At 39.2% G+C, this 26,417-nt stretch overlaps 1 protein-coding gene across 1 annotated transcript in view; it reads right to left on the bottom strand.

The window, feature by feature from the left end:
• The window catches only part of LOC138845780 (vomeronasal type-2 receptor 116-like), an 86,287-nt gene extending 61,147 nt beyond the window's left edge, over window positions 1–25,140 (bottom strand). The window contains exon 1 of the mRNA XM_070059361.1: window positions 25,046–25,140. Within this exon, the coding sequence (XP_069915462.1) occupies window positions 25,046–25,140 (95 nt within the window). The remainder of the gene's footprint in view (window positions 1–25,045) is intronic.
• Window positions 25,141–26,417: the final 1,277 nt, after the last annotated feature.

Raw genomic sequence — 26,417 nt, 5'->3', positions numbered from 1 at the left:
GCTGATCCAAAGCCAGGATCCAGGAGCTTATTCCAGGTCTCCCACATGGGTGCAGGACCCAAGCACTTGGGCCATCTTCTACTGCTTTCCCAGCAGGGAGCTGAATCGGAAGAGGAGCAGCTGGGACAACAATCAGCACCAATTTGGGATTCCAGAGCTTCAGGCCAGGGATTTACCCCACTGTGCCACAGCACCGGCCCACTATTATTAACTTTTGACAATTTGACTGCAACATTCCTTATGGAACATCTTTATTGGTTGAGTCTGTAAAGGGTTGAACGTCCGTTATCTCAATGTTCATATCTCTATCAAGAACTAAGAAGCTTCCAGTTATTATTGCATTCAGGAAGTTCTCCATAGCCTTTTCCTTCAATTATTCCTGTAACAACAAATGTTTGTTTACTTATTGATATGCCATATATCACACTGGCCTTTTCATTATTTTTACCAGACTGTATTATTCCAAAAATCTATTCTCAAGAACAGCAGTTTTTTTTTCTTTCCCCTCTGTCTTGGTTTATCTGTTCTTGAAGCTCTAAACTGTATTTAATTCATTGATTTAATTTTAAATTGCTCCTCTTCCAGTCCATCTCTGATTCTGGTTCCAGAAAGTAAAGAGGGAAAAACCCACCCAGTACCAGGTCTCCATCTCTGAAGACACTTGGCTTCATGGAAATATAACAATTCCTGGGAGGTATTTCCTGCGAACTGTATGAAAAATTCAGGAGTAGGTTGAGAACCATCATAGAAAACAGCATGTCAAGTCAACCCACCATAAAGTTAAAGGCCCAAATCCCTGTTGATGTTAGGTGAAAATGGTCTGGGTTATATCTGCTATCTCAGCTCCCTGCAGGGAGAATAGAGCTCTGTGTAGGGCACAGCTGATCCCAGTAGCTGTATGTTCTCAACCTGTGGACCGTGTGTGCTAGTCTATTGAGTCACACAGAGACACAGCTAGAATCACAAGGAAGACATTTCAAAGGGAGTCACAGGGCTGAGGCCTTGACTTAATGTGATTAGATCAGCTCTGGTTTCTATATATGTCCATTGCATCATTTCTGTCCCATCCGGGAACTCATGGCATCATCCCACCCTGAGGCCAAGCACCTGCCACTCTCCATTAGGAGGAAAAACAGTTTTGGAAAAACATGCTTTGGACTCTCATTCCTCCCTAGGGCATTGCCAGGACAGAGCTCTGTAAATCTGCGTGCACAGGGGCCAAGAGTTGTTAGGTCAGTCAACTGTTTTGAGGGATTTGGCAGTTGTAGAAATAATTAGTTTGGAGGTAAAAAAAATTCAATTTCATTTCATGTCACAAAATCCTTCATCAAGAAGGTGAAAGGTCATCTTCACCACTGATGACCCTATGTGTACCTCCAGGAAGTCTCTTCATGGCTGTGTCTAACATCTCTCCCAGTCCTGTAGTACTCTCATGGAGAAATAGGCTTCATAAATTGGAAATAGTATGTACATCCAGAGAAGGGCAGTAGTTTATCCATACACTTACCCTTTTACATCACTTTGTGTAATCTAATTGTCTTTGCAGTACATCAAAATACAGTAAAGATGCTCGCCATATATAATTAAGCCTTTCAGAATGTATACAGGAATATATATAGCATGTGTGTTTGTGTGTGTGTTGTGTGTGTGTGTGCTTGTTTCTTCTTAATTTGCTCCTAACACATGTATTAGCTTTGTTCCTAATATTCTCTCAGCTGCTGATAGAAAGCTGCACAATTGAAAGACACTTGGTGGTGACACGTGTGAGAAACATAGATGTTTCAGAATTCACAATTTCTCCTTAAAGACACCTTGTGTTATCTGGTAGGCCCAAAGTTACAAAACGTTCACATTCTATTAATCTAAACATATGTATACATACTACTTATGTTATGTTCTATCTCTACCCTTGGACTATTTTATGAGACTGTGATTTTCCTTTGAAATTAAGGATCAGGGTGTGACCAAAAAGAAAGCTTCCAAATCTCCACAAAATATTGCAACTATTCATAGTCTGAGCTAAACTTTATCTTCTGTGCTTATGATGCCTAATATATGGCATATTAGGCATACATCTTTGAGACCCTTTGACAAATTCACTGTAAATTATTCCAAGTTACTAACTGTAAATAAGAACACAGACTACTTCAAGAACTCTAACTACAAGTAAAAAATGAAATTAGATGCTGAAATAAACTCTCTGAGATTTTTTTCACATACAGTTATTTGCCTTTTTCCTAGACTTTAATCTCTTCAACTAATTTAATCTATTTGTCCCATGAGTTAATAAATATAAGTGTGGGTTCAGATAATGTAATAGTAAAATCCACACAAATCCAGCTATAATTCAGGAAGAAAAGGCATCCTCAGTATCCAGTGATATTGCTTTCAAGAGGAGAATAAGAGTTTCCTCTGCAAATGTGCACATGCTACACAGTGATGTAGAGTCTTGTTAATGTACACATTGTGGAAAAACACTTCATGTGGGGAAGGTGTGGACCATGGCAGCAACGTGGGGCATGGTTGTGGATGAGGTCATCCCCATGCTGCACTCTGTCATTCTGAACATAGAGAAGATGACATTTCACATGCACATTGCTTTAAGGAGTGTTTTTTTGTTCACAGAAGGAATGAAAATAGGCAAGATACCCAGAGGCTCTATGCTTGAAATTCCAAGTGAGGAAAGCATGAACATTGGATGCAGCATCATCGGGACAGTGGTCTTTCCCTCATTTTATCTCCATGTCTCTGGGGAGCACAGCCCCCTCTCTCAGCAACCACTGTTGTATATTTACTCTGAGACTAATATAAATCTTTACTGCATTGATGTCTTACAACTTTGGGGTTCATGTGTTACCAAAGCATGACCTGAGTTACCTTGGAATTAAAATCAATTTCTAGCTCAGAATCCTCCAGAGCTATGTTCTGTGTTTGGCAGTGATATGTGTGAAAGAATCTGGGATGGGTGTACTCATTAGCAAAGGCTTTAAATTGCTTCGGTATTTTATCATCATTCTGAATTATTTTTTGAAAGATTTTTATTTATTTATTTTAGAGATGGAGTTACAAACAGTGAGTGTGAAAGAATCTGGGATGGGTGTACTCATTAGCAATGCCTTTAAATCGCTTCAGTATTTTATCATCATTCTATATTATTTTTTGAAAGATTTTTATTTATTTATTTTAGAGATGGAGTTACAAACAGTGAGTGTGAAAGAATCTGGGATGGGTGTACTCATTAGCAAAGACTTTAAATCACTTCAGTATTTTATCATCATTCTGTATTATTTTTTGAAAGATTTTTATTTATTGATTTTAGAGATAGAGTTACAAACAGTGAGAGGGAGAGACAGAGAGAAAGGTCTTCCGTCCATTGGTTCACTCCCCAAATGGTCTCAATGGCTGGAGCTGTGCCTATCCAAAGCCAGGAGACAGAGCCTCTTCTGGTCTCCCACACAGGTGCAGGGGCCAAGGACTTGAGCCATCCTCCACTGCTTTCCCAGGCCATAGCTGAGAGCTGGATTGGAAGAGGAGAAGCTGGGACTAGAACCAGCACCCATATGGGATGCCAGCACAGCAGGCACAGGATCAACCCATTGTGCTGCAGTGCCGGCCTCATCATTCTTCATCTAAAGAACATAATTACCTACTTTTAGGAAACATTATTTAAATATTTAATATAAAATAAATAAATGAATTATGAAATGGATATTTAAGAAAATAGCAAAACATAAGAAATGTCATGAAAATTCATATCACATAGAATACTACTGTAATGGTTACACACTTATAAGTTATATTGGCCTAGAATTTTAAAACTCAATTATGTTTATGTATGTGTTATGTTTGGATAACAGAGAGTTTTGTTTCTTCAGTATCTTCATTATTTTCAAAAACTTTTCACTTAGAAGTCACTTCTTTTGGGGAGTGTTTTTTTAGTTGTTTTAAGTTTTAGAAACTCACTTAAAACATGACAGGCAGAGTGGACAGTGAGAGAGAGAGACAAAGAGAAAGGTCTTCCTTTGCCGTTGGTTCACCCTCCAATGGCCGCCACAGCTGGCACACTGCGGCCAGCACACCGCACCGATCCTGGCCTGGAAGAGGGGCAACCAGGACAGAATCTGGCACCCCGACAGGGACTAGAACCCGGTGTGCCTGCGCCGCAAGGCGGAGGATTAGCCTAGTGAACCGCGGCGCCGCCCCAAACATGTATTTTTAAAAGAATAGTCAGGATAATCTGTTCATAACACTGGAAGTGTGGAAACAACACAAATCATCACCTGTGAATGATTCAATAAGTTGGATATGGCAGATCCATAAGATTGAATGTTCTACAGCTATAAAAATAATGAAAGAAACTGAAACACAGCAGACCATCAACTTATAAATAGCAATGTCATTTTATATGGTAGTGTTATCCCTGAAAATATGCATACTAATTAATTTCCTTTTTGTTTATCAGTTTAGATGCTATGAATGTTTATATTTGAAAACATGTCTCAGTTATACCTGCTTTATCTTGCTTTCCTGGAGGTTTTGAATTTATCCTTTTGTTGGTATAATTTAGTGGAATTTATTTCCCAAACACAAGAGTCAACTAATCCTTGAGCATTCTTCACTTTGGACACTGTATTGTTCACAAACATCTTAGTCAATAATTACTGTCTTGTTATTTGGACAGCATATCTTTATCACAACTATCGGTAGATTCCATGATTATAGGCATTATTCTGTAATTGTGTACTCCATCATTTGACTGCTTTCTCTTTTTGCCTTTGCATAGTGTTCATATTCCAGGAAACAATGATGCTATTACTCCGGTGAAATTCACATACCCTGTGGGAACCACTGAAGTAATGTACAAGGATGTGGTGTTACAGTACTTTTACACTCAAATTCTACATCGACTTTTTATAAAGTATATTCACAGGGTTGTACAATTATCATGTCTGTGTAGATTGAAGCCTTTTGCATCATCCCATAATCAAAGCCTTTGTCCACTAAGCAGCCACTTGCAAACTTGCATGAACGTGGTTCATGCAACCATTCATCTCTTTAGTTGCTATGTGTTTACCTACTCTGGACAGTTCCTGGCATTGGAATGAGGTAATATGAGACCTCTTAGATCTAGCTTCTTTAACATGGCATTACATTTTCAATTTATCCAAATCATATCAGATATATGAAAATATTTCTAGACTGCCTTGTATTTTTTGAGAGGAAGAGAGAAAAACTGTGAGAAAGGGAGAGATGGTTGAGAGACAAACCTTTCAGTGCTTCACCTCACAATGCCTGCAGTGGCTGAGCCTGGATTGAAGACAGAGCAAGGAGCCAGGAAAAAAAATAACTGACAAGGATCCAATAGCTTGAGTTGTTACCACTCACTCAATGGGTTTTTTTTTTTGGGGGGGGGACTGGGGTCAGGAGTCAGAACCAAATTAGTAACCCAGATACTATTATGGGATGCAAGATCATCTTAATTGCAAGGCCAAATGCCTAACCAACAATGGCTTTTAGTTTTGCTTATCTGACAAAGTTGAAAGGCTACTTCATCTTGGATTTTGCTTACAAAGGTAGAAATGTGAAGAAAATTTGAGAAAAATAATTTAGGGTCTCCTAAAACTGCTCTGATTCTTTAAAACTTTCAAAGAATTTTTATCAGGTTTTATGAGAATAACATAGCATTTGGGGGTAAAGATGCAGCCCAGGAGCCCTGCACTGGAGACCAAGATGGAGAAGACATCCACGGCCACCATGACCTTCCCCTTGGTGCTGTGGTAGACAGGAAGGAAGGTCACCCAGACACTGCAGAACACCAGCATGCTGAATGTCAGGAACTCGGCTTCATTGAATGTGTCAGGCAGATTCCTGGCTAGGAAAGCCACAGTGAAGCTTGCCAGGGCCAAGGAACCCAGGTAGCCCAGGACACAGTAGAAGGCAGTGGCCGAGCCCTTATTGCACACCAAGATGATGTGGCCAGGCTCAGAGTATGCATCTGTGTCAATAAAGGGAGGAGAACTTCCCAACCAGATGCCACAGAGAGCCAGTTGGATCAAGGAGCAGATGGGAATGATGAAGTTAGAAGCTCCTATTACCAGCAATCGCCTCATTGTTCTTCCAGGTTTCAGAGCTTTGAAGGCCAGAATCACAGTGATGGTCTTGGCCAGCACAGTGGAAACAGCCACTGTGAACACAAGGCCAAATGTTATTTGCTGGAGGAGGCAGGTGGCTGTGTTGGGACGGCCAAGGAAGAGTAAGGAGCAGAGGAAGCACAGGAGGAGGGCGATGAGCAGGATGTAGCTGAGGGTCCTGTTATTGGCCTTGATGATGGGAGTGTCTTGGTGCTTCACAAAGACCCAGAGGACTGCAGCTGTGAGGACAGAGAAGCACAGAGCCATGCAGGCCAGAGCCATCCCCAGAAATTCCTCAAAGCCTAAGAAGGTCACCAGTTTGGGGAGACAGTGGTTTCTCTCCAGGTTTGGGTACTCGTGATCTGCACTGGGGATGCATTGTTCTGCATCTGTGGGGAAAAGCAAGATCCACGTTTCCATTTCACAATTTGCTCCTTTTCCCTGTTCAGGAAAAGGGTCCCTTTTTCAAAGTCATGGTGAGTCCATCCTGCTCTGATATATACCAAGAAACACTAAAGGATATTTCTGCACTCCTGACCCAGGGACAATTCTTGACTCCCATAGGAGAAACTGGTTCAAAGAAGCTCCTTTGCACGTGGGGCTCTGTGGTCTCATCCTGTCGCTCAGACTTTTTTTCAATGTTTTAATTTCTATAACATGGTGAATTTCCTGTAATTCATATGGGCTTGGATTCTTCCAAGCCCTCTTCTCTACAGTCCCCAGTGGCTTTCTCAGGAGAAGCCTTTGGTTCACATGGGTTAGAATATTTTTCTGGGGTCATCAGTGTTAAGGTTTTTCTCACTTATCCTCAAATGGAGATGACCTATATAAATTATGTGTCATTCCTGGGACCGCCATACATTTTTCTCTACTCTAATTCCTACATGGACTCGTCTTGTCAGTATTTCCATATAACTGTTGTGATACTGTGGTTGAATAGAATTGTAGCTGTCTGTCTTTATGAGGGTATATGGTAGTAAGTGGTATTTTCATCATGTTGCTGAAAAACAACTAGGCACTCTTGCTAACCTGAAAGCATGGCTTGTTCTCCATTTTAGCTCTTGTGAACACCACATTGGACACCACATTGTCTCACTTGAAATAATGCACTTCTGCTGCTACAGCATGAAAGAAGTCATTAAGAACGGGCCAGTTGGTGAATATGTCTCTTTCAATAAAATGTCAAACAAACAATAGGGCCAGTATTCTGGCAAAGCCACCACCTGCAATGCCGGCATCTCTTATGGACATTGTTTTGTGTTCCAGTTGATCACTTCCCAATACAGGTCCCTGCTAATTGCCTAGAAAGAACAGCAGAAGATGGCCCAAGCACTGGGGACCCCCACACCTATGTGGGAGACCCAGATGAGGCTCCTGGTTCCTGGATTCTGCCTCATCCAGCCTGGGCCATTGTTTCTATCTGGGGCCTGAGCAATTGGATTGAATCTTTCTCTCTCTCTCTCTCTCTCTCTCTCTCTCTCTCTCTCTCTCTCTTTCTCATTCTCTGTATCTCTGATTTTTAAATTAAATGAATAAATCTTTTTTAAAAAGCAAGAAAATGTTATTAGTATGGCTACACTTGTAGTAAGAGTCCTACTCAGTTTTTATCCTTAGTGCTCATGCAAGAATACAAGCTTCAGGACTGGAGTTGCCTGCAATGATGGCATCTGAACAGGTGCCTGTTCATGTCATGGCTGAGCTACATCCAAACCATCTCCATGCCAATGTGCCTAGGAAACCAGCAGAGAAAGGCTCAAATTTGGGTCCTGTGCAAGACCTGAAAGAAGCTCCTGGTTTCTGGCTTTCGCCTGGCCCAGAACTGGCCATTGCAGCTATCTGGAGAGTGAATCTACCTGATGGAAGATTTTCTCTGTATCTTCTCTCCCTCTCTATTATGCTCTCCCTCTATCTGTAATGCTGATATTCAGACAAATAAATAAAGATGTTTTGTAAAAAAAAAGAAATATAAATATTTGCAAAAATTTAGAGGAACTCTCTCTTTCAATTCTTTTCAATGTGTTCCCTTTACTTTTCATAGAATGTAGGTGCTTTCAGCACCTGTCTCAAAGATACCCCAGGAACACATAGGCAAGTGTACATTGTACAATGGGTACATGATACTTTAGTTTTCTTTCTTTCACTAACTTACTGCATGTTGAGTATTTTCACAGAAACTTGAAGTCATTTTTCTGTTATCTTTTTTTTTGACAGGCAGAATTAGACAGTGAGAGAGAGACAGAGAGAAAGGTCTTCCTTTTTCCATTGGTTCACTCCCCAAGTGGCCACTGTGGCTGGCGTGCTGTGTCAATCTAAAGACAGGAGCCAGGTGCTTCTCCTTGTCTCCCATGCCGGTGCAGGGCCCAAGGACCTGGGCCATCCTCCACTGCCTCCCTGGGCCACAGCAGAGAGCTGGACTAGCAGAGGAGCGACTGGGACAGAATCCACACCCCAACCAGGACTAGAACCTGGTATGCTGGTGTTGCAGGTGGAGGATTAGCCTAGTGAGCCATGGTGCCAGCCTGTTATCTTCTTTATACTGGAAACTATATATAGCTTGTTTGAAGATACTGAAATAAAAATATTTATAAAGCTAAGATTATGTGAATTAAAACATCCTTTTTGAAGAATTCAAATTATTATAAAGATGTTTATTCTACATTGAACAGTGGAACTATTTACCAATGAGACTTAGTACATTTTTACATTTCTCAAAACAATTGGCTCTGATATTTTATTTGATACCTAACATTGCTTAAATATTTGCATTTTGCAAATGGTTTTGGAGTTAGCAAGTTGCATCATTTTTAGGATGCTGTGTCTCTATATTTCACCTTGTTTTTTCTCTTCTTCTAGCATATACATAAAAGACAAGTGGTGGCATTCATTATGTGTAGTGAACAGCATGCACAATGTCAAGGATGTAGCACAGAAAGTCATATAATACTCCCATCACAATTCATATGAAGCAGCTTCCTTCTCGTCAGTTATGTATAAAAAAGTTTTGATTTTAAGCCTTCTAGATATCCAAATGGAGCATTAGGAAACACAAATATTATATTTCTTGTTTAGACCTTAGATCACAGATTGAGAAGGTCTCATCCTGCACTGGATGGGAAAGAAGGACACCAGATAGAATCAGTGTCAGAGCTGAGCTTGAGAGTTTGAGCACTGCAAGACAACAGCTTATACATAATGAGATGGTGATAGTGAGCATACAACAAGGGTATGGAAAGAGTGAGTGGAGGTGTTCATGAGACAATAGGGCACTCTGATCCCATTGCAAATATTCTTGGTTTCCTTTTTATCAAGAAATAGTTCATAGGCTGGAGTTCTCACAGGTAAGTCAAATGTTTTCTACCTGTATGATTGGAAATGTCTCTCTGGACAAACAACACAAGTATAGCAGCAGGTATATTTTCCTTCCTGTGAATTTTCCTGAATCCTGGACCACACCTCTGGCTACACAAAGACTGAGGCATCTGTAGGGGAAAGAGAAGTGATGGTCATTGCTATGCATGACATTAGACACTGTGATATGATGTCACTATTTGCCTCTTCATCCCAAGGTCATCACTATAACCTCACCAGTCTGTGTCTTGTCAATTTTATCCAAACATCAAATTCAAGTTTCTATGATGCTTAATCCAAGTTTGACAATGGCCTATCAAATATTATGAGGGCACCTGATGGGTTTAATTTTGATCATCATCAGATCTATGCTTCTGGACATTTGTCTCTTTATTGAATTGCTTCCTCTGAAATCTTTTAGTTTGGCTTTTTATGTGGTAAAATTATTCTCAGAATGTGTATGTCTGAGACTGTTTTACATGCCTCATTCCTTAATTGAGTAGAAGATTTTACATGCCAGAAAAAATATTCCAAAAAAAAATGATGACTATGTACACTTCTGATTGTAATGACTCAGAAAAAGACAAGCCTATAAAGAAAAGATGAGCAAATATTATAAACTATGGATTGTGCATTGATCTACTTCTGGACTTCTAGACCCAGGGAGCGAATAAATTCCTGATACTACCATTGCATTTGTGGTATAACACACACTAGTTATAAAAATCACCCACAAAATTGTCTGGGGTATTTCAACAGCACAATGATGATAAAATTCAGAAGAAAAACTGAACTAATTGGCAAACACAATAAAAAAGGAAAATGGGGATGGTTTCTTCAAATAGTCAACTCATAATTTACTTGTGTTCATACTGCAGCAAACATAATTACGACTCTCACCAAAAGATTAAAATATCACTATGCTTATACATATATATCTAATACACGAAGTTTTTTCACCTTATATAAATAAAAAAGTTGAAATAAAATTTTAGAATTTGTGTAGATGTGTCTTTAGTAATTTCATGTCTACATATTGATCTCTATCTCTATTCCTTAACATTGCTCTTTCTAGTCACTCAACCTCAGGATACATAAATATGCCCAAAGTAAAAACAATAATACTAGTACAAATGTGCACTTCTAATACACACTGGCTCATATATGTGTAAGCAACACCATATCTTCTAAGCCAAGATGTGAAATGAGAGTTGAATGCTTATTTAAAATCTCACACATAATATCCTCTCAGATGCTATTCAGACGCTCTGTATGTATGCAACATTCCCATGGATCCACACCTCCATGAATGCTACAGGCCATTCTATCATCTCTTCATTGAGGACCAAATCATGCCCATATGCATTCTCAGAGGAAAACCCCCAGATTTTGATCAGCAACCGAAATCCAGCAGGAAAATTCACAATGTTGTGGATATCATAGTGTGCCATACGGTGTCTCATTTCATGGAAGGAAACGTCCTCCCCAGCACTGTTGGTAAATTGAATTTTCCTCAGAAGTGGATGAAGCTGGAGGGCAGGCACAATTGGAAAGAGGGAGAACATTCAGATTCAAGTTGTGAGTGCACATGCACTGAGAAATCCTTCTTTTCACTCCTCTCTATCCTCAGGGAGTCTATTTGGTTTAGGCTGATGTTTGTCTGAATGAACATCATATCATGGGTTCAAGTGTGGGGAATTCTGCCTCTCTCCTATTAAAATGATAGAGAGCATCTGAATCCAAACAGAAAAATCACAGAATGTGTTCCACAGGGTGGCTGACCATGAATAATTAGTCAGAGGTTTAGGAAAGCTCATCTTAGCTCTTCCATATGAGAACAATGTGGCTTTATATGTGAAATATCTTGATTGTTGTGATGGTTCCACACGGTAGTACATTCATGTGCACTTTTAAAAGTTTAACCCAGGACTGGTGCCACGGCTCACTAGGCTAATCCTCCGCCTTGCGGCGCCAGCACACCGGGTTCTATTCCCGGTCGGGGTGCCGGATTCTGTCCCGGTTGCCCCTCTTCCAGGCCAGCTCTCTGCTGTGGCCCAGGAGTGCAGTGGAGGATGGCCCAAATGCTTGGGCCCTGAACCCCATGGGAGACCAGGAGAAGCACCTGGCTTCTGCCTTCAGATCAGCGTGGTGCGCCGGCTGCAGTGCACTGGCCACGGCAGCCATTGGAGGGTGAACCAACAGCAAAGGAAAACCTTTCTCTCTGTCTCTCTCTCTCACTGTCCACTCTGCCTGTCAAAAAAATAAAAATAAAAAATAAAATAAAATAAAAAGTTTAACCCATTCCCCAAAAAAGAATGAAATCCTCTCTTTGGCAAAATAATAGATTCAGCTGGACACCATTATGCATAATGAAATATACCCATTCCATAAAGAAAATATCATATAAGATTTTTGGTGATATGTACTGCATAATATAGAATGGAAGAAAAACCCATAATGTATAAAATAAAACTGGCATCTCAGAAATTGATTTGTTTTTATGGCCCTAGCTTAAATTCCTGTGGTGCAGTGATCTTTCTACATTTCACTTGTGGAACATTATGATTTGTGGGGTATTAAACCTAAAATTTAAAGCAAATTCAAATGATGTTATTGCAAAAATTAAAAGGAAAATGGAAAGGAAGCATGGGAGATTGAGAAAGCAAAGGAAGAAAGGATGGTTATCTTCTTAGAATTCTATCAATGGAATACATGAAATCTTTTCTTTTATAGCAATAATTTTTTTTTAATTTAACAAAATTTTGGCTGACCTTGTGGTGCAGCAGGTGAAGCCACTTTCCACAGTTCCCTGCATCACTGTGAGTACTGGTTCAAATCTCAGCTGCTCTACTGCCAATTCAACTTTCTGCTAATGTGCCTGGGAAAGCAGCAGATGAGGGTCCCAGTTCTTGGGCCCCTGCAGTCACACTGGAGACATGATTGAAGCTCCTGCATCCTGACTTGGCCTGCCCTAGTCCAGGTCTTTGCAGCCATTGGTGAGTGAATCAGCAGATACAAGATCTGTCTCTCTCTCTGATTCTTTCTCACACAGTAACTCTGATTTTCAAATAATTTTTTTTAAAGTTTAACAAAATAGAATGAAATATCAGTTGAATTCAATTAAATGAATTATATCCAAGCACAGTTTTTCTTAATACACATTTTCCCAAATCTGCTTGTACATTTCTAGCTGCCCCTGGTAGTTCTAAACTTATAAAGTTGTGATGCTGTGTATATGTAGTTTATTTGTGTAAAATTTTCACCTTGGGGAGAGCAACAGGATGGTGGAATAGGAAGGGAGCACACTGATAGTCTGTGAAGAGACAGTTTAATAAAAGTGGAGATACTGCAGGTTCAAGGAAGAGTAGGGGAAGAAACAGCAGAGGAAACTCTTCTGGAACTAGTGATTCATGGTGGGCCTGCGTGGAGGGCACGGGAGCCCACGGCTCGGGACACCAGTGGCAGAATCAATGCACCAGCACTGGAATGCGAGGTGAGTCGAACCTCAATAGCCTGAGACACTGGCGGGAAAGTGGAAACAGGAGACTAGAGGGAATGAGGCTTGAAACCCTGTGGGGAAAAGTTCACCAGGCTAACTAGAAGAGAGAGGAAAAAAAAAAAGTGACCGGTACAGACACGAGTTTCTCTCTCTCCACTCACCTCTCAAAGATGAGCAAGACAAAGAGCAGGTGCCATTTTGGACATATGTCATAAGCGGCTGGACCTCAGGACTGCACCCGCCCCCAGCCAAGCAAAAAAACCTGACTCAGGGAGGGGGTGAAATAACAGGAGATTAGGACCTAGTGAATGTGTGGTGCTAATGAAATGAGACTGTGAAAAAAGAGATGGTGGGGAAGAGAACTCACAGAATTGACATGAGTACTCTCCAGAGACACTACAATTTGGTAACCTTGGCAACCCAGTGGGAGGCTGCAGGAGAATTTGAGCCCACACTTAGGGCAGCACAGATTCCCAGTGTAGCCCTTGGGAAAGAGCTTCTGATCTCGGGCTCCTGTGGGTATATCATTCACCTGCTAACGACCTTCAATTCTGCTCAGCTCTGCAGAATTACTTCCCTTCTGAATCAAAAAAAAAAAAAAGAAAGAGAGAGAGAGAGAGAGAGAGAGAGATTTACCATGCCTAACCTGGGAGTGTCACCTTTGGCACACCCTTATCCCTGAGGAACCAAACAGAGCTCTCAGGCCACACCCATCTCAAGCCTCTAAGGCTCCATCAAAAGCAAACAGTCCACTTAATACAGTCACAGTATAACAAGAAAAAAACACCACAGTGAGGGAAGAATCCAAAAAATATCTTCACAATGCCAAGCAACAAATGCAGCAACTGAGGAAACAAGAACAAGGAAGACATTATGGAACCCCCAAATGAACAAGACATCCCAAACCAAGATTATGAAGGTGATGAGATAGAAGAAATGCAAGATATGGATTTCAAAAAATTTATGATAGGAAAAATTAGAAGTTTTCAAAAACAAATGCTTGAGCTACAGAAATCCTTACTGGACAGGATAGAAAATCTCATTCAAGAAAATGAAATTTTAAGGAGGAATCAAAATGAAATGCAGAAACTTGTAGAACAGGAAATTGTGATAGTGAGGAGAAATCAAAATGAAATGAAGAACTCAATAAATCAAATGACAAACACATTAGAGAGCCTTAAAAACAATCAGTGAAACAGAAGAGAGAATATCAGACTTAGAAGAAAGAGCACAGGAAAGTTTATAGTCTAACCAAAGAAAAGAAGAGGAATTAGAAATCTAAAAAATATTGTGGGGAATCTACAGGATACTATTAAAAACCCTAAAATTTGGTTCTAGGAGTTCCTGAAGGCATGGAGAGAGATAAAGGATTAGAAGGCCTTTTTAGTGAGATACTTGCATAGAACTTTCCGGGTTTGGAGAAGGACAGAGACATCCTAGTACAGGAAGCTCATAGAACCCCCAATAAACATGACCAAAAGAGATCCTCACCACGACAGGTTGTAATCAAACTCACCACAGTGAAACATAAAGAAAAGATCATAAATTGTGCAAGAGAGAAACATCAGATTACTCTGAGGATCTCCAATTAGATTCACAGCAGACTTCTCATCAGAAACCCTACAGGCTAGAGGGAATAGCGAGACATAGCCCAGGTACTAAGAGAGAAAAACTGCCAGCCCAGAATATTATATCCTGCAAAGCTCTCATTTGTGAATGAAGGTGAAATAAAGACCTTTCATAGCAAACAGAAATTGGAAGAATTTGTCACCACTCGTCCAGCACTGCAAAAGATGCTTAAAGATGTGTTACACACAGAAACACAGACATCAATATGAAAGAAGGTAAAGGAAGGAAACCTCACAGCAAAAGATCACAGGGAATTCAAAGCATATGTTAGAAAATATCTTTGGGAAAATGGCAGGGCAAAGTTACTACTTATCAATAGTTACAATGAACGTTAATGGCCTGAACTGTCCAGTTAAAAGACACCGATTGGCTGAATGGTTTAAGGTACAAAACTCATCTATTTGCTGCTTACAAGAAACACATCTTTCCAACAAAGATGCATGCACACTGAAAGTGAGAGGTTGGAAAAAGATATACCATGCCAACAGAAATGAAAAAAGAGAGGGCATAAACATCTTAATATTAGGCAAAATAAACTTTAACACAAAAACTGTTAAAAGAGACAAGGAAGGACACTATATAATCATTAAGGGATCAATTCAACAGGAAGATATAACGATTATCAATGTATATGCACCTAATTACATGGCACCAGTTTATTTAAAGGATTTGTTAACGGACTTAAAGGGAGACATAGACCCCAATACAATAGTATTGGGGGACTTCAATACTCCACTCTCAGAAATAGACAGATCAACAGGACAGAAGATCAACAAGGAGACAGTAGATTTAAATGACACTATATCCCAAATGAATCTAACAGATATCTACAGATTTTTCATCCTACAGGTAAAGAATTTGCATTCTTCTCAGCAGTACATGGAACCTACTCTAGGATTGAGCACATACTAGGCCATAAAGCAAGTCTCAGGAAATTCAAAAGAATTAGAATCATACCATGCAGCTTCTCAGACCATAAAGGAATGAAGTTGGAAATTGGCAACTCAGGAATCCCTAGAGCATATGCAAACACATGGAGACTGAACAACATGCTCCTGAATTAACAATGGGTCCTAGAAGTAATCAAAAGAGAAATCAAAAATTTTCTGGAAGTAAATGAGGATAACAGCACAACATACCAAAACTTCTGGGATACAGCAAAAGCAGTGTTGAGAAGAAATTTTATATCAATAGGTGCCTACATCAAGAAATTGGAAAGGTACCAAATAAATGAGCTTTCAATGCATCTCAAGGATATAGAAAATCTGCAGCAAACCACACCCAAATCTAGTAGGAGAAGATAAATAATTAAAATCAGAGAAGAAATCAACAGGATTGAATCCAAAAAAACATTACAAAAAATCATCGAAACAAGAAACTTTTTTTTGAAAAAATAACCAAAATTGACACCCCATTGGCCCTACTAACTAAAAAAAGAAGAGAAAAGACCCAAATCAATAAAATCAGAGATGAAAAAGGATATGTAACAACAAAACGCCACAGAAATAAAAAGAATCATCAGAAATTACTACAAGGACCTGTACGCCAGCAAACAGGAAAATCTATCAGAAATGGATAGATTCCTGGACACTTGCAATCTACCAAAATTGAACCAGGAAGACATCAAAAACCTAAACAGACCCATAACTGAGACAGAAATTGAAACAGTAATAAAGGCCCTCCCAACAAAGAAAAGCCCAGGACCAGATGGATTCACAGCTGAATTCTACCAGACATTTAAAGAAAATCTAATTCCAATTTTTCTCTAACTATTCAGAACAATCAAAAAAGAGGGAATCCTCCCAAATTCTTTCTATGAAGCCAGCATCACCATAATTCCTAAGCCGGAAAAACATGCAGCATTGAAAGAGAATTACAGACCAATATCCCTGATGAACATTGATGCAAAAATCCTCAAAATATTCTGGCCAATAGAATGCAACAACACATTAGAAAGATCATCCACACAGACCAAGTGGGATTTATCCCTGGTATGCAGGGATGGTTCAATGTACGCAAAACAATCAATGTGATACACCACATTAACAAACTGCAAAAGAAAAACCATATGATTATCTCAATTGATGCAGAGAAAGCATTCGATAAAATTCAACACCCTTTCATGATGAAAACTCTAAGCAAATTGGGTACAGAAGGAACATTCCTCAATATAATCAAAGCAATTTATGAAAGACATTCTTCTCAGATCTGGAAAAAATGATGCTGAAATTCATATGGAGACACAGGAGACCTCAAATAGCTAAAGTAATCTTGTGCAACAAAAGCAAAGCCGGAGGCATGGTACTGGTATATAAACAGATGGATAGACCAAAGGAACAGAATTGAAACACCAGAAATCAATTCAAACATCCACAGCCAACTCATATTTGATCACGGATCTAAAACCAATCCCTGGAGTAACGACAGTCTATTCAATAAATGGTGTTGGGAAAACTGGATTTCCACATGCAGAAGCATGAAGCAAGACCCCTACTTTCATGTTACACAAAAATCCACTCAACATAGATTAAAGACTTAAATCTATGACCAGGCACCATCAGATTATTAGAGAACATTGGAGAAACCGTGAAAGATATAGGTACCGGCAAAGACTTCTTGGAAAATACCCCAGAAGCACAGGTAGTCAGAGATGAAATTAACATTTGAGATTGAATCAAATTGAGAAGTGTTGGTACTTCAGAAGAAACAGTCAGGAAAGTGAAGAGGCAACTAACAAAATGGGAAAAAATATTTGCAAACTATGCAACAGATAAAGGGTTGATAACAAGAATCTACAAAGAAATCAAGAAACTCCACAACATCAAAACAAAAAACCCACTTAAGAGATGGGCCAAGGACCTCAATAGACATTTTTCAAAAGAGGAAATCCAAATGGCCAACAGGCACATGAAAAAATGTTCAAGATCACTAGCAATCAGGGAAATGCAAATCAAAACCACAATGAGGTTTCACCTCACCCCAGTTAGAATGGCTCAAATTCAGAAATCTACCAACAATAGAGGCTGGAGAGGATGTGGGGGAAAAGGGACACTAACCCACTGTTGGTGGGAATGCAAACTGGTTAAGCCACTATGGAAGTCAATCTGGAGATTCCTCAGAAACCTGAATATAACCCTACCATACAACCCAGCCATACCACTCCTTGGAATTTACACAAAGTAAATTAAATTGGCAAACAAAAAAGCTGTCTGCACCTTAATGTTTATTGCAGCTCAATTCACAATAGCTAAGACCCAAATGCCCATCAACGGTAGACTGGATAAAGAAATTATGGGACATGTACTCTATAGAATACTATACAGCAGTAAAAAAAACAATGAAACCCAGTCATTTGCAACAAAATGGAGGAATCTGGAAAACATCATGTTGAGTGAAATAAGCCAGTCTGAGAGGGACAAATATCAAATGTTCTCCCTGATCAGCGACAACTGACTGAGCACAAAAGGGGAAACCTGTTGAAGTGAAATGGACACTATGAGAAACAGTGACTTGATCAGCCCTTGTCCTGACTGTTGATGTACAATGTAATACTTTATCCATTTTAGTATTTTTTTGTTCTAGTACTATTGGTTGAACTCTGTAATTAACACACAATTATCCTTATGTGTTTAAATTTTAACTGAAAAGTGATCCCTGTTAAATATAACAGTGGGAATAAGAGAGGGAGGAGATGTACAATTTGGGACATGCTCAATTGGACTTTCCCCAAATGGTGGAGTTAGAATCGTGCCAGGGGATTCCAATACAATCCCATCAAGGTGGCATGTACCAATGCCACCTCACTAGTCCAAGTGATCAATTTCAGCTCACAATTGATCACACTGATAGGTCTAAGAGTTAAGGGATCACACAAACAAGACTAGTGTCTGCTAATACTAACTGATAGAATCAAAAAGGGAGAGAACAATCCATCATAGGAAGAGGGATACACAGCAGACTCATAGAATGGCAGATGTCCTAAACAGCACTCTGGCCTCAGAATCAGCCCTTAAGGCAGTCGGATCTGGCTGAAGAGCCCATGAGAGTATTTTAGGCATGGAAAGTCAAGACACCCTGGGAAAAAAAAGACCTGAATGAATGATCTCTGTGAGTGATATCCCAGTGGAAAGAATGGGGCCATCAGAGAAGGAGGTACCTTTCTCTGAAGGGAGGAGAGAACTTCCACTTTGACTATGACCCTGTCTGAATAAGATCGAAGTCAGCAAACTCAAAAGGCTTCCATAGCCTTGGCAATTCATGACTAGAGCCTAGGGAGATTACTGACGCCATAAACACGAGTGTCAAATTGTTAAGTCAACAACAGGAGTCACTGTGTACTTACTTCTCATGTGGGATCTGTCCTTAGTGTGTTGTCCAATGTGAAGTAATGCTATAACTAGTACTGAAACAGTATTTTACACTTTGTGTTTCTGTGTGGGTGCAAACTGATGAAATCTTTACTTAATATATACTAAATTGATCTTCTGTATATAAAGATGATTGAAAATGAATCTTGATGTGAATGGAATTAGATAGGGAGCAGGAGATAGGAGGGGTGTGAGTGGGAGGGAAGTTTTGGGGGGAAAGCCATTGTAATCCATAAACTGTACTTTGGAAATTTACATTTACTAAATAAAAGTTAAAAAAAAAGAAAATAAAAAAATTTCACCTCAGTAAAGTTTAACAATAATTTCCCATGGCTTTTATTTCTTTCTCTGCACTGATATGCTGGGATGGGTCAAATTTGCAAATCAATCAATGTGATACACCACATTTTCAAACTGCAGAAGAAAAACCATATGATTATCTCAATAGATGCAGAGAAAGCATTTGATAAAATACAACACCCTTTCATGATGAAAACTCTAAGCAAAATGGCTATGGAAGGAACATTCCTCAATACAATCAAAGCAATTTATGAAAAACCCATGGCCAACATCCTATTGAATGGGGAAAAGTTGGAAACATTTCCACTGAGATCTGGTACCAGACAGGGATGCCCACTCTCACCACTGCTATTCAATATAGTACTCAAAGTTTCAGCCAAAGCCATTAGGCAAGAAAAAGAAATTAAAGGGATACAAATTGGGAAGGAAGAACTCAAACTATCCCTCTTTGCAGATGATATGATTCTTTATTTAGGGGATCCAAAGAACTCTACTAAGAGACTCTTGGAACTCATAGAAGAGTTTGGCAAAGTAGCAGGATTGAAATCAATGTACAAAAATCAACAACCTTTGTATACACAGGCAATGCCACAGCTGAGAAAGAACTTCTAAGATAAATCCTATTCACAAGAGCTACAAAAACAATCAAAAACCTTGGAATAAACTCAACCAAGGATGTCAAAGATCTTTATGATGAGAATACAAAACCTTAAAGAAAGAAATAGAAGAGGATACCAAAAAATATAATAATATTCCATGTACATAGATTGGAATATTCAATATCATCAAAATGTCCATTCTCCCAAAAGCAATTTATACATTCAATGCAATACCAAACAAAATACCGAAGACATTCTTCTCAGATCTGGAAAAAGTGATGCCAGAATTCATATGGAATCACAGGAGAACTTGAATAGCTAAAGCAATCTTGCACAACAAAAACAAAGCCAGAGGCATCACAATACCAGATTTCATGACATACTACAGGGCAGTTGTTATCAAAACAGCATGATACTGGGACAGAAACAGATGGATAGACCAATGGAACAGAATAGAAACACCAGAAATCAATCCAAACATCTACAGCCAACTTATATTTGATCAAGGATCTAAAACCAATTCCTGGAGCAAGGACAGTCTATTCAATAAATGGTGCTGGGAAAACTGGATTTCCATATACAGTGGCATGAAGCAAGACACCTACCTTACACCTTACACCTTACACAAAAATCCACTCAACATGGATTAAAGATCTGAATCTATGACCCAACACCATCAAATCATTAGAGAACATCAGAAAAACCCTGCAAGATATAGGCACAAGGAAAAATTTCTTGGAAAAATATTAGAGGCACAGGCAGTCAAAGCCAGAATTAATAGTTGTGATTACATCAAATTGAGAAGTCTCTGTACTGCAAAAGAAACAGGAAAGTGAAGAGGCAACAACAGAATGGGAACAATATTTGCAAATTATGCAACTGATAAAATATTAATAACCAGAATCTACAAAGAGATTAAAAAAAAAAACTCCACAACAACAAAACAAACATCCCACTTAAGAGAAGGACCAAGGACCTGAATAGACATTTTTCAAAAGAAGAAATCCAAATGGTCAACAGACACATGAAAATATGTTCAGGATCACTAGCAATCAGGGAAATGCAAATCAAAACCCCAATGAGGTTTCACCTCACCTCGGTTAGAATGGCTCACATACAGAAATCAACTAACAACAGATGCTGGTTAGGATGTGGGGAAAAAGGCACACTAACCCACTGTTAGTGGGAATGCAAACTGGGAAACTCACTATGAAACACAATTTGGAGAATCCTCAGAAACCTGAATACAGCCCTACCATATGACCCAGCTATCGCACTTTTTGGAATTTACCCAAAGGAAATTAAATTGGCATATAAAAGAGATGTCTGCACCTCAATGTTTTTGCAGCTCACATCACAATAGCTGAAACATGGAATCAACCTAAATGCCCATCAACAGGAGACTGGATAAGGAAATTATGGGATATGTACTCCATAGAATACTATACAGCAGTAAAAAAGAAATGAAATCTGGTTATTTGCAACAGAATGGAGGAATCTGGAAAACATCATACTGAGTGAAATAAGCCAGACCCAAAGGGACAAATATCATATGTTCTCCCTGATCAGTGACAACTAACTGAGCACCTAAAAGGAAACCTGTTGACGTGAAATAGACACTATGAGGAACAATGACTTGATCAGCCCTTGTCCTGAAAGTCGAAGAACAACTTACTATTTTATTTATTTTAGAATTTTTTTCTACTTAATACCATTGATTGAACGCTTTAATTAACACAAAATTGTTCTTAGGCATTTAAATTTAATTGAAAAGTGATCCCTGTTAAATATAAGTGTGGGAATAAGAGAAGGAGGAGATGTACAGTGTGGCACATGCTCACATGGACTTACCCCTAATGGTAGAGCTAGAAACATGCCAGGTGATTCCAATTTGATCCCATCAAGGTGACATGTACCAATGCCATCTCACTAGTCAAAGTGATCAGTTTCGGTTCATAATTAATCATAATGATAGGTTTAAGTGTCAAAGGGATCAGATAAACAAGAGTAGTGTCTGCTCATAATAACTGATAGAATTAAAAAGGAAAGAATGATCCAACATGGTAAGTGGGATACATAGGAGACTCATAGAATGGCAAATGTCCTAAATAGAACTCTGGCCTCAGAATTGGCACTTAAGGCATTCTGATCTGGCTAAAAAGCCCATGAGTGTATTTCAGGCATGGAAAGCCAAGATACTGTGCCAAAAAAAAGACCTAAATGAAAGATCTCTTTGAGTGAGATCACAGTGGAAAGAATGGGGCCATCAAAGAAGGAGGTACCTTTCTCTGAAGGGAGGAGAGAACTTCCACTTTGATTATGGCCTTGTCTAAATAAGATTGGAATCTGTGAACTCAAGAGGCTTCCATATTCTTGCAGCTCATGAGAAGAGCCTTGGGTGATTACTAACGTCATAAATAAGAGTGTCAATTGTTAAATCAACAACGGGAGTCACTGTGCGTTTACTCCCCATGTAAGATCTCTGTCCTTCACTATGAGAAACAGTGATTTGATCAGCTCTTGTCCTGACTGTTGATGTACAATGTAATACTTTATCCATTTTAGTATTTTTTTGTTCTAGTACTATTGGTTGAACTCTGTAATTAACACACAATTATCCTTATGTGTTTAAATTTTAACTGAAAAGTGATCCCTGTTAAATATAACAGTGGGAATAAGAGAGGGAGGAGATGTACAATTTGGGACATGCTCAATTGGACTTTCCCCAAATGGTGGAGTTAGAATCGTGCCAGAGGATTCCAATACAATCCCATCAAGGTGGCATGTACCAATGCCACCTCACTAGTCCATGTGATCAATTTCAGTTCACAATTGATCACACTGATAGGTCTAAGAGTTAAGGGATCACACAAACAAGACTAGTGTCTGCTAATACTAACTGATAGAATCAAAAAGGGAGAGAACAATCCATCATGGGAAGAGGGATACACAGCAGACTCATAGAATGGCAGATGTCCTAAACAGCACTCTGGCCTCAGAATCAGCCCTTAAGGCAGTCGGATCTGGCTGAAGAGCCCATGAGAGTATTTTAGGCATGGAAAGTCAAGACACCCTGGGAAAAAAAAGACCTGAATGAATGATCTCTGTGAGTGATATCCCAGTGGAAAGAATGGGGCCATCAGAGAAGGAGGTACCTTTCTCTGAAGGGAGGAGAGAACTTCCACTTTGACTATGACCCTGTCTGAATAAGATCGAAGTCAGCAAACTCAAAAGGCTTCCATAGCCTTGGCAATTCATGACTAGAGCCTAGGGAGATTACTGACGCCATAAACACGAGTGTCAAATTGTTAAGTCAACAACAGGAGTCACTGTGTACTTACTTCTCATGTGGGATCTGTCCTTAGTGTGTTGTCCAATGTGAAGTAATGCTATAAGTAGTACTGAAACAGTATTTTACACTTTGTGTTTCTATGTGGGTGCAAACCGATGAAATCTTTACTTTATACTAAATCGATCTTCTGTATATAAAGACAATTGAAAATGAATCGTTATGTGAATGGTATGGGATAGGGAGCGGGAGATGGGAGGGGTGTGAGTGGGAGGGAAATTATGGGGGGGGAAGCCATTGTATTCCACTAACTGTACTTTGGAAATATGTATTTAATAAATAAAAAATAAATTTAAAAATTTTTTAAAAATTAAAAAAAAATCTTTGTCCTTAATGTTTTTGTTAAACAAATTAATGGTAAAACTAGTATTCACATAGTACTTTATACTTTGTGTGTCTATGTAGGTGCAATCTGTTGAAATCTCTGCTTAATATATACTAAGTTGATCTTCAGTATATGAAGATAATTGAAATTGAATCTCAATGTAGAATTGGGGGGGTGCTGTGGCACAGAGGTTTAACGCCCTGGCCTGAAGCACCGGCATCCCATATGGGCACCTGTTCAAGACCCAGCTGCCTCACTTCTGATCCAGCTCTCTGCTATGGACTGGGAAAGCAGTAGAAGATGGCCCAAGTCCATGGGCTCCTGCACCCATGTGCGAGACGTGGAGGATGCTCCTGGCTCCTGGCTTCGGATCGGCATAGCTCTGGCCATTGCAGCCATTGGAGAGTGAACCATCGGATGCAAGACCTCTCTCTCTCTCTTTCTCTCTTTCTCTCTTTCTCCCTCTCTCCTCTCTCTCTCTCCTCTCTCTGTGTAACTCTGACTCTCAAATAAATAAATAAATCTTTCAAAAAAAATGAAGAATGGGATGGGAAAAGGAGTAGGAGATGGACGGTTTGCAGGTGGGAGGGTGGTTAAGGGGGGGGGACTGCTATAATCCAAAAGTTGTACTTTTGAAATTTACATTTATTAAATAAAAGTTTTCCAGGAAAAAAAGCTAATGAATAGAGATGGAAGTGGTACAGAAAAAGATGGCAACCCAAAGCATATATATAAATACCAAATGTGTTCCTTTATATATTCTAAAATGTTAGGTATATACAATCAGAATAATTATCATATTATGGTACACTATAATTCAAGAGATTATGATTGACTCATTCATCCTTGTAGAGACTATACATATTTGCCTTTGTCCCTTTTATTCCATTCAAATTTCAACTGCCTCTTTATGGAGGATCTTAGCGAATGGCCATTATTTCATATTGTGTTTCCATAGTGGGACAATCCTAGGGAATTTTTCAAGTGTTTTCCATAACAACAGAGGTTGAATTCCTAATGCATAGTTAGTTCCTAAGTAGTGGAACCCTCACACCCCAAATTCGGAATCCTAGAAATGGATTAAACATGAACCATGTCCATGTGACTATATGTGTTCATGTGAACAATGTGATACCATTCATTTCTCTGTTGGCCTATATATTTTTGAGTAGTTACCCCAAGTATTATGCCTACAATATGCTATCATTAGAATATTTTATATAGAATTTAAAGCTCCAGCTCAGACAAGGATGACAGCTTGCTAAAAACATTATCAGGCATACCTGTTGCCTGAATCATTGCCATGTTAGAGAGATGTTGGATGAAGTCCAGGAGGCATGAGGCTCATCTGTCCACCTCCACAAATTCTAGACCCTTCATCTCTCAGTTACATGGTGGCCCTTGGAAGTAGGCCCCTTCCCCACCACTGTTGCTACCTACCTTTCAAAGATTCCTCTAGAATTCCACAAAAAAAATCACATTCTTACCCACTACCTACCTGACCCCTTTTTCTTCCTGATCTGATGAAACTGTCAACCATGTGTCTTCTGTTCTATGACATGTTATTTCTTCAATTTCTAATTCTTCATGCATTTATTAAGTACTTTTCTCCTTTCTTTTTAAGTTGGTGTGTGAGTCTTGTAGAATGGAGGCTTATTTGTGAATTAGTGTAATTGGTTGCTACAAGATATATCATAGGTAAGGGGTACAACCTTGAAGAGCATGATCATGATGGGGAAACTAAACTCAATAAATTTAAGCAAGGAAGTGAAAGATATACAAACTAAAATCTTCATAAGATAAATGGATATACACACAAATAAATGCAAAGAAATATGATATTGTGTATTATAAGTATTAATAGTCTTCAAATATACATAATATCAAAAGGCATATAATAACTTAGTGCAAATCCTGTCAAAATCCCCATGTCATTATTCACAGAAGTAGAAAAGAACAAAGGTTACCAAGGCTGGGAGTTTCAATGCTCAGGAGAAGTTAGAGGAATAAAATTTCATTTAGACAAGACCAATTAGTTCAAGTGATGTGTTGCACATCATGGGGAGCCTGGGAACAGCATGCAGTTTACTTGCAAAAATGCTGAGGCACTGGACTTTAATGTGGTCAACCTAAAAAAATGAAGAGGATGTGAGGTAAAACACATGGCAAAGAGCCAGATGAATGCATCCACAATGTGTACAGCTATCAACACATTCACTCAGATCCATAAATCTAGATGATTTAAAGTTAACAATTAAACAGGTAAGGAGATTATCAATTAAAAAGGTAGAGGAATCTGGTTGAGAATGTTTCCTGTAAAAAGTGAGAGAAAATAGACAGCCTTAGAAATCCATGTTTGATACAGAACAGAATTCCTTTCATTTGTCACATGGAAACCATACCAATGCTAAAGGCTTGTTAAATGGGGAGAACCTCAGGGAAGTGGGTAACTGGATTAATTGTGTGGAGGGCTATACATGGTGAGAGAATTGGTACCCTTTTCTGAATATGCCTGCTCATTCTTAATCACGAAGCCAATGTTCTCAGCAGAGTTTTGCAAACTTGAGAATGATATTAGACACAGCAATGAAGAGACTGGGTGGGGAGCAGAGTCATCAATGATAGACATCAGCCCTTGACTTCTTTCCAACTCATATGTGGAATGATGCAACTGGATGTTTTGTTGATCTTAGCAGCAACTCTTTCTAAACTTGCCAAACACACCAAGAAGTCCACTGGAGTAACACTTAGCCCTTTGTGCACTGTCCAATCATTAGGTGGTCCCCAGTGCCTTGTTGGACCATGATGAAATCATACAAGGAGGAGAGGAATGAGAGTCCAAAACATGTTTTTCCAACGTGTTTTCCCCT

This window comes from Oryctolagus cuniculus, chromosome 16 (genome assembly GCF_964237555.1).
Source record: "Oryctolagus cuniculus chromosome 16, mOryCun1.1, whole genome shotgun sequence".
Lineage (NCBI taxonomy): Eukaryota > Metazoa > Chordata > Mammalia > Lagomorpha > Leporidae > Oryctolagus > Oryctolagus cuniculus.
The sequence above is the reverse complement of the archived record's forward strand: the minus strand, read 5'-3'. Positions and strand labels throughout refer to the sequence as shown.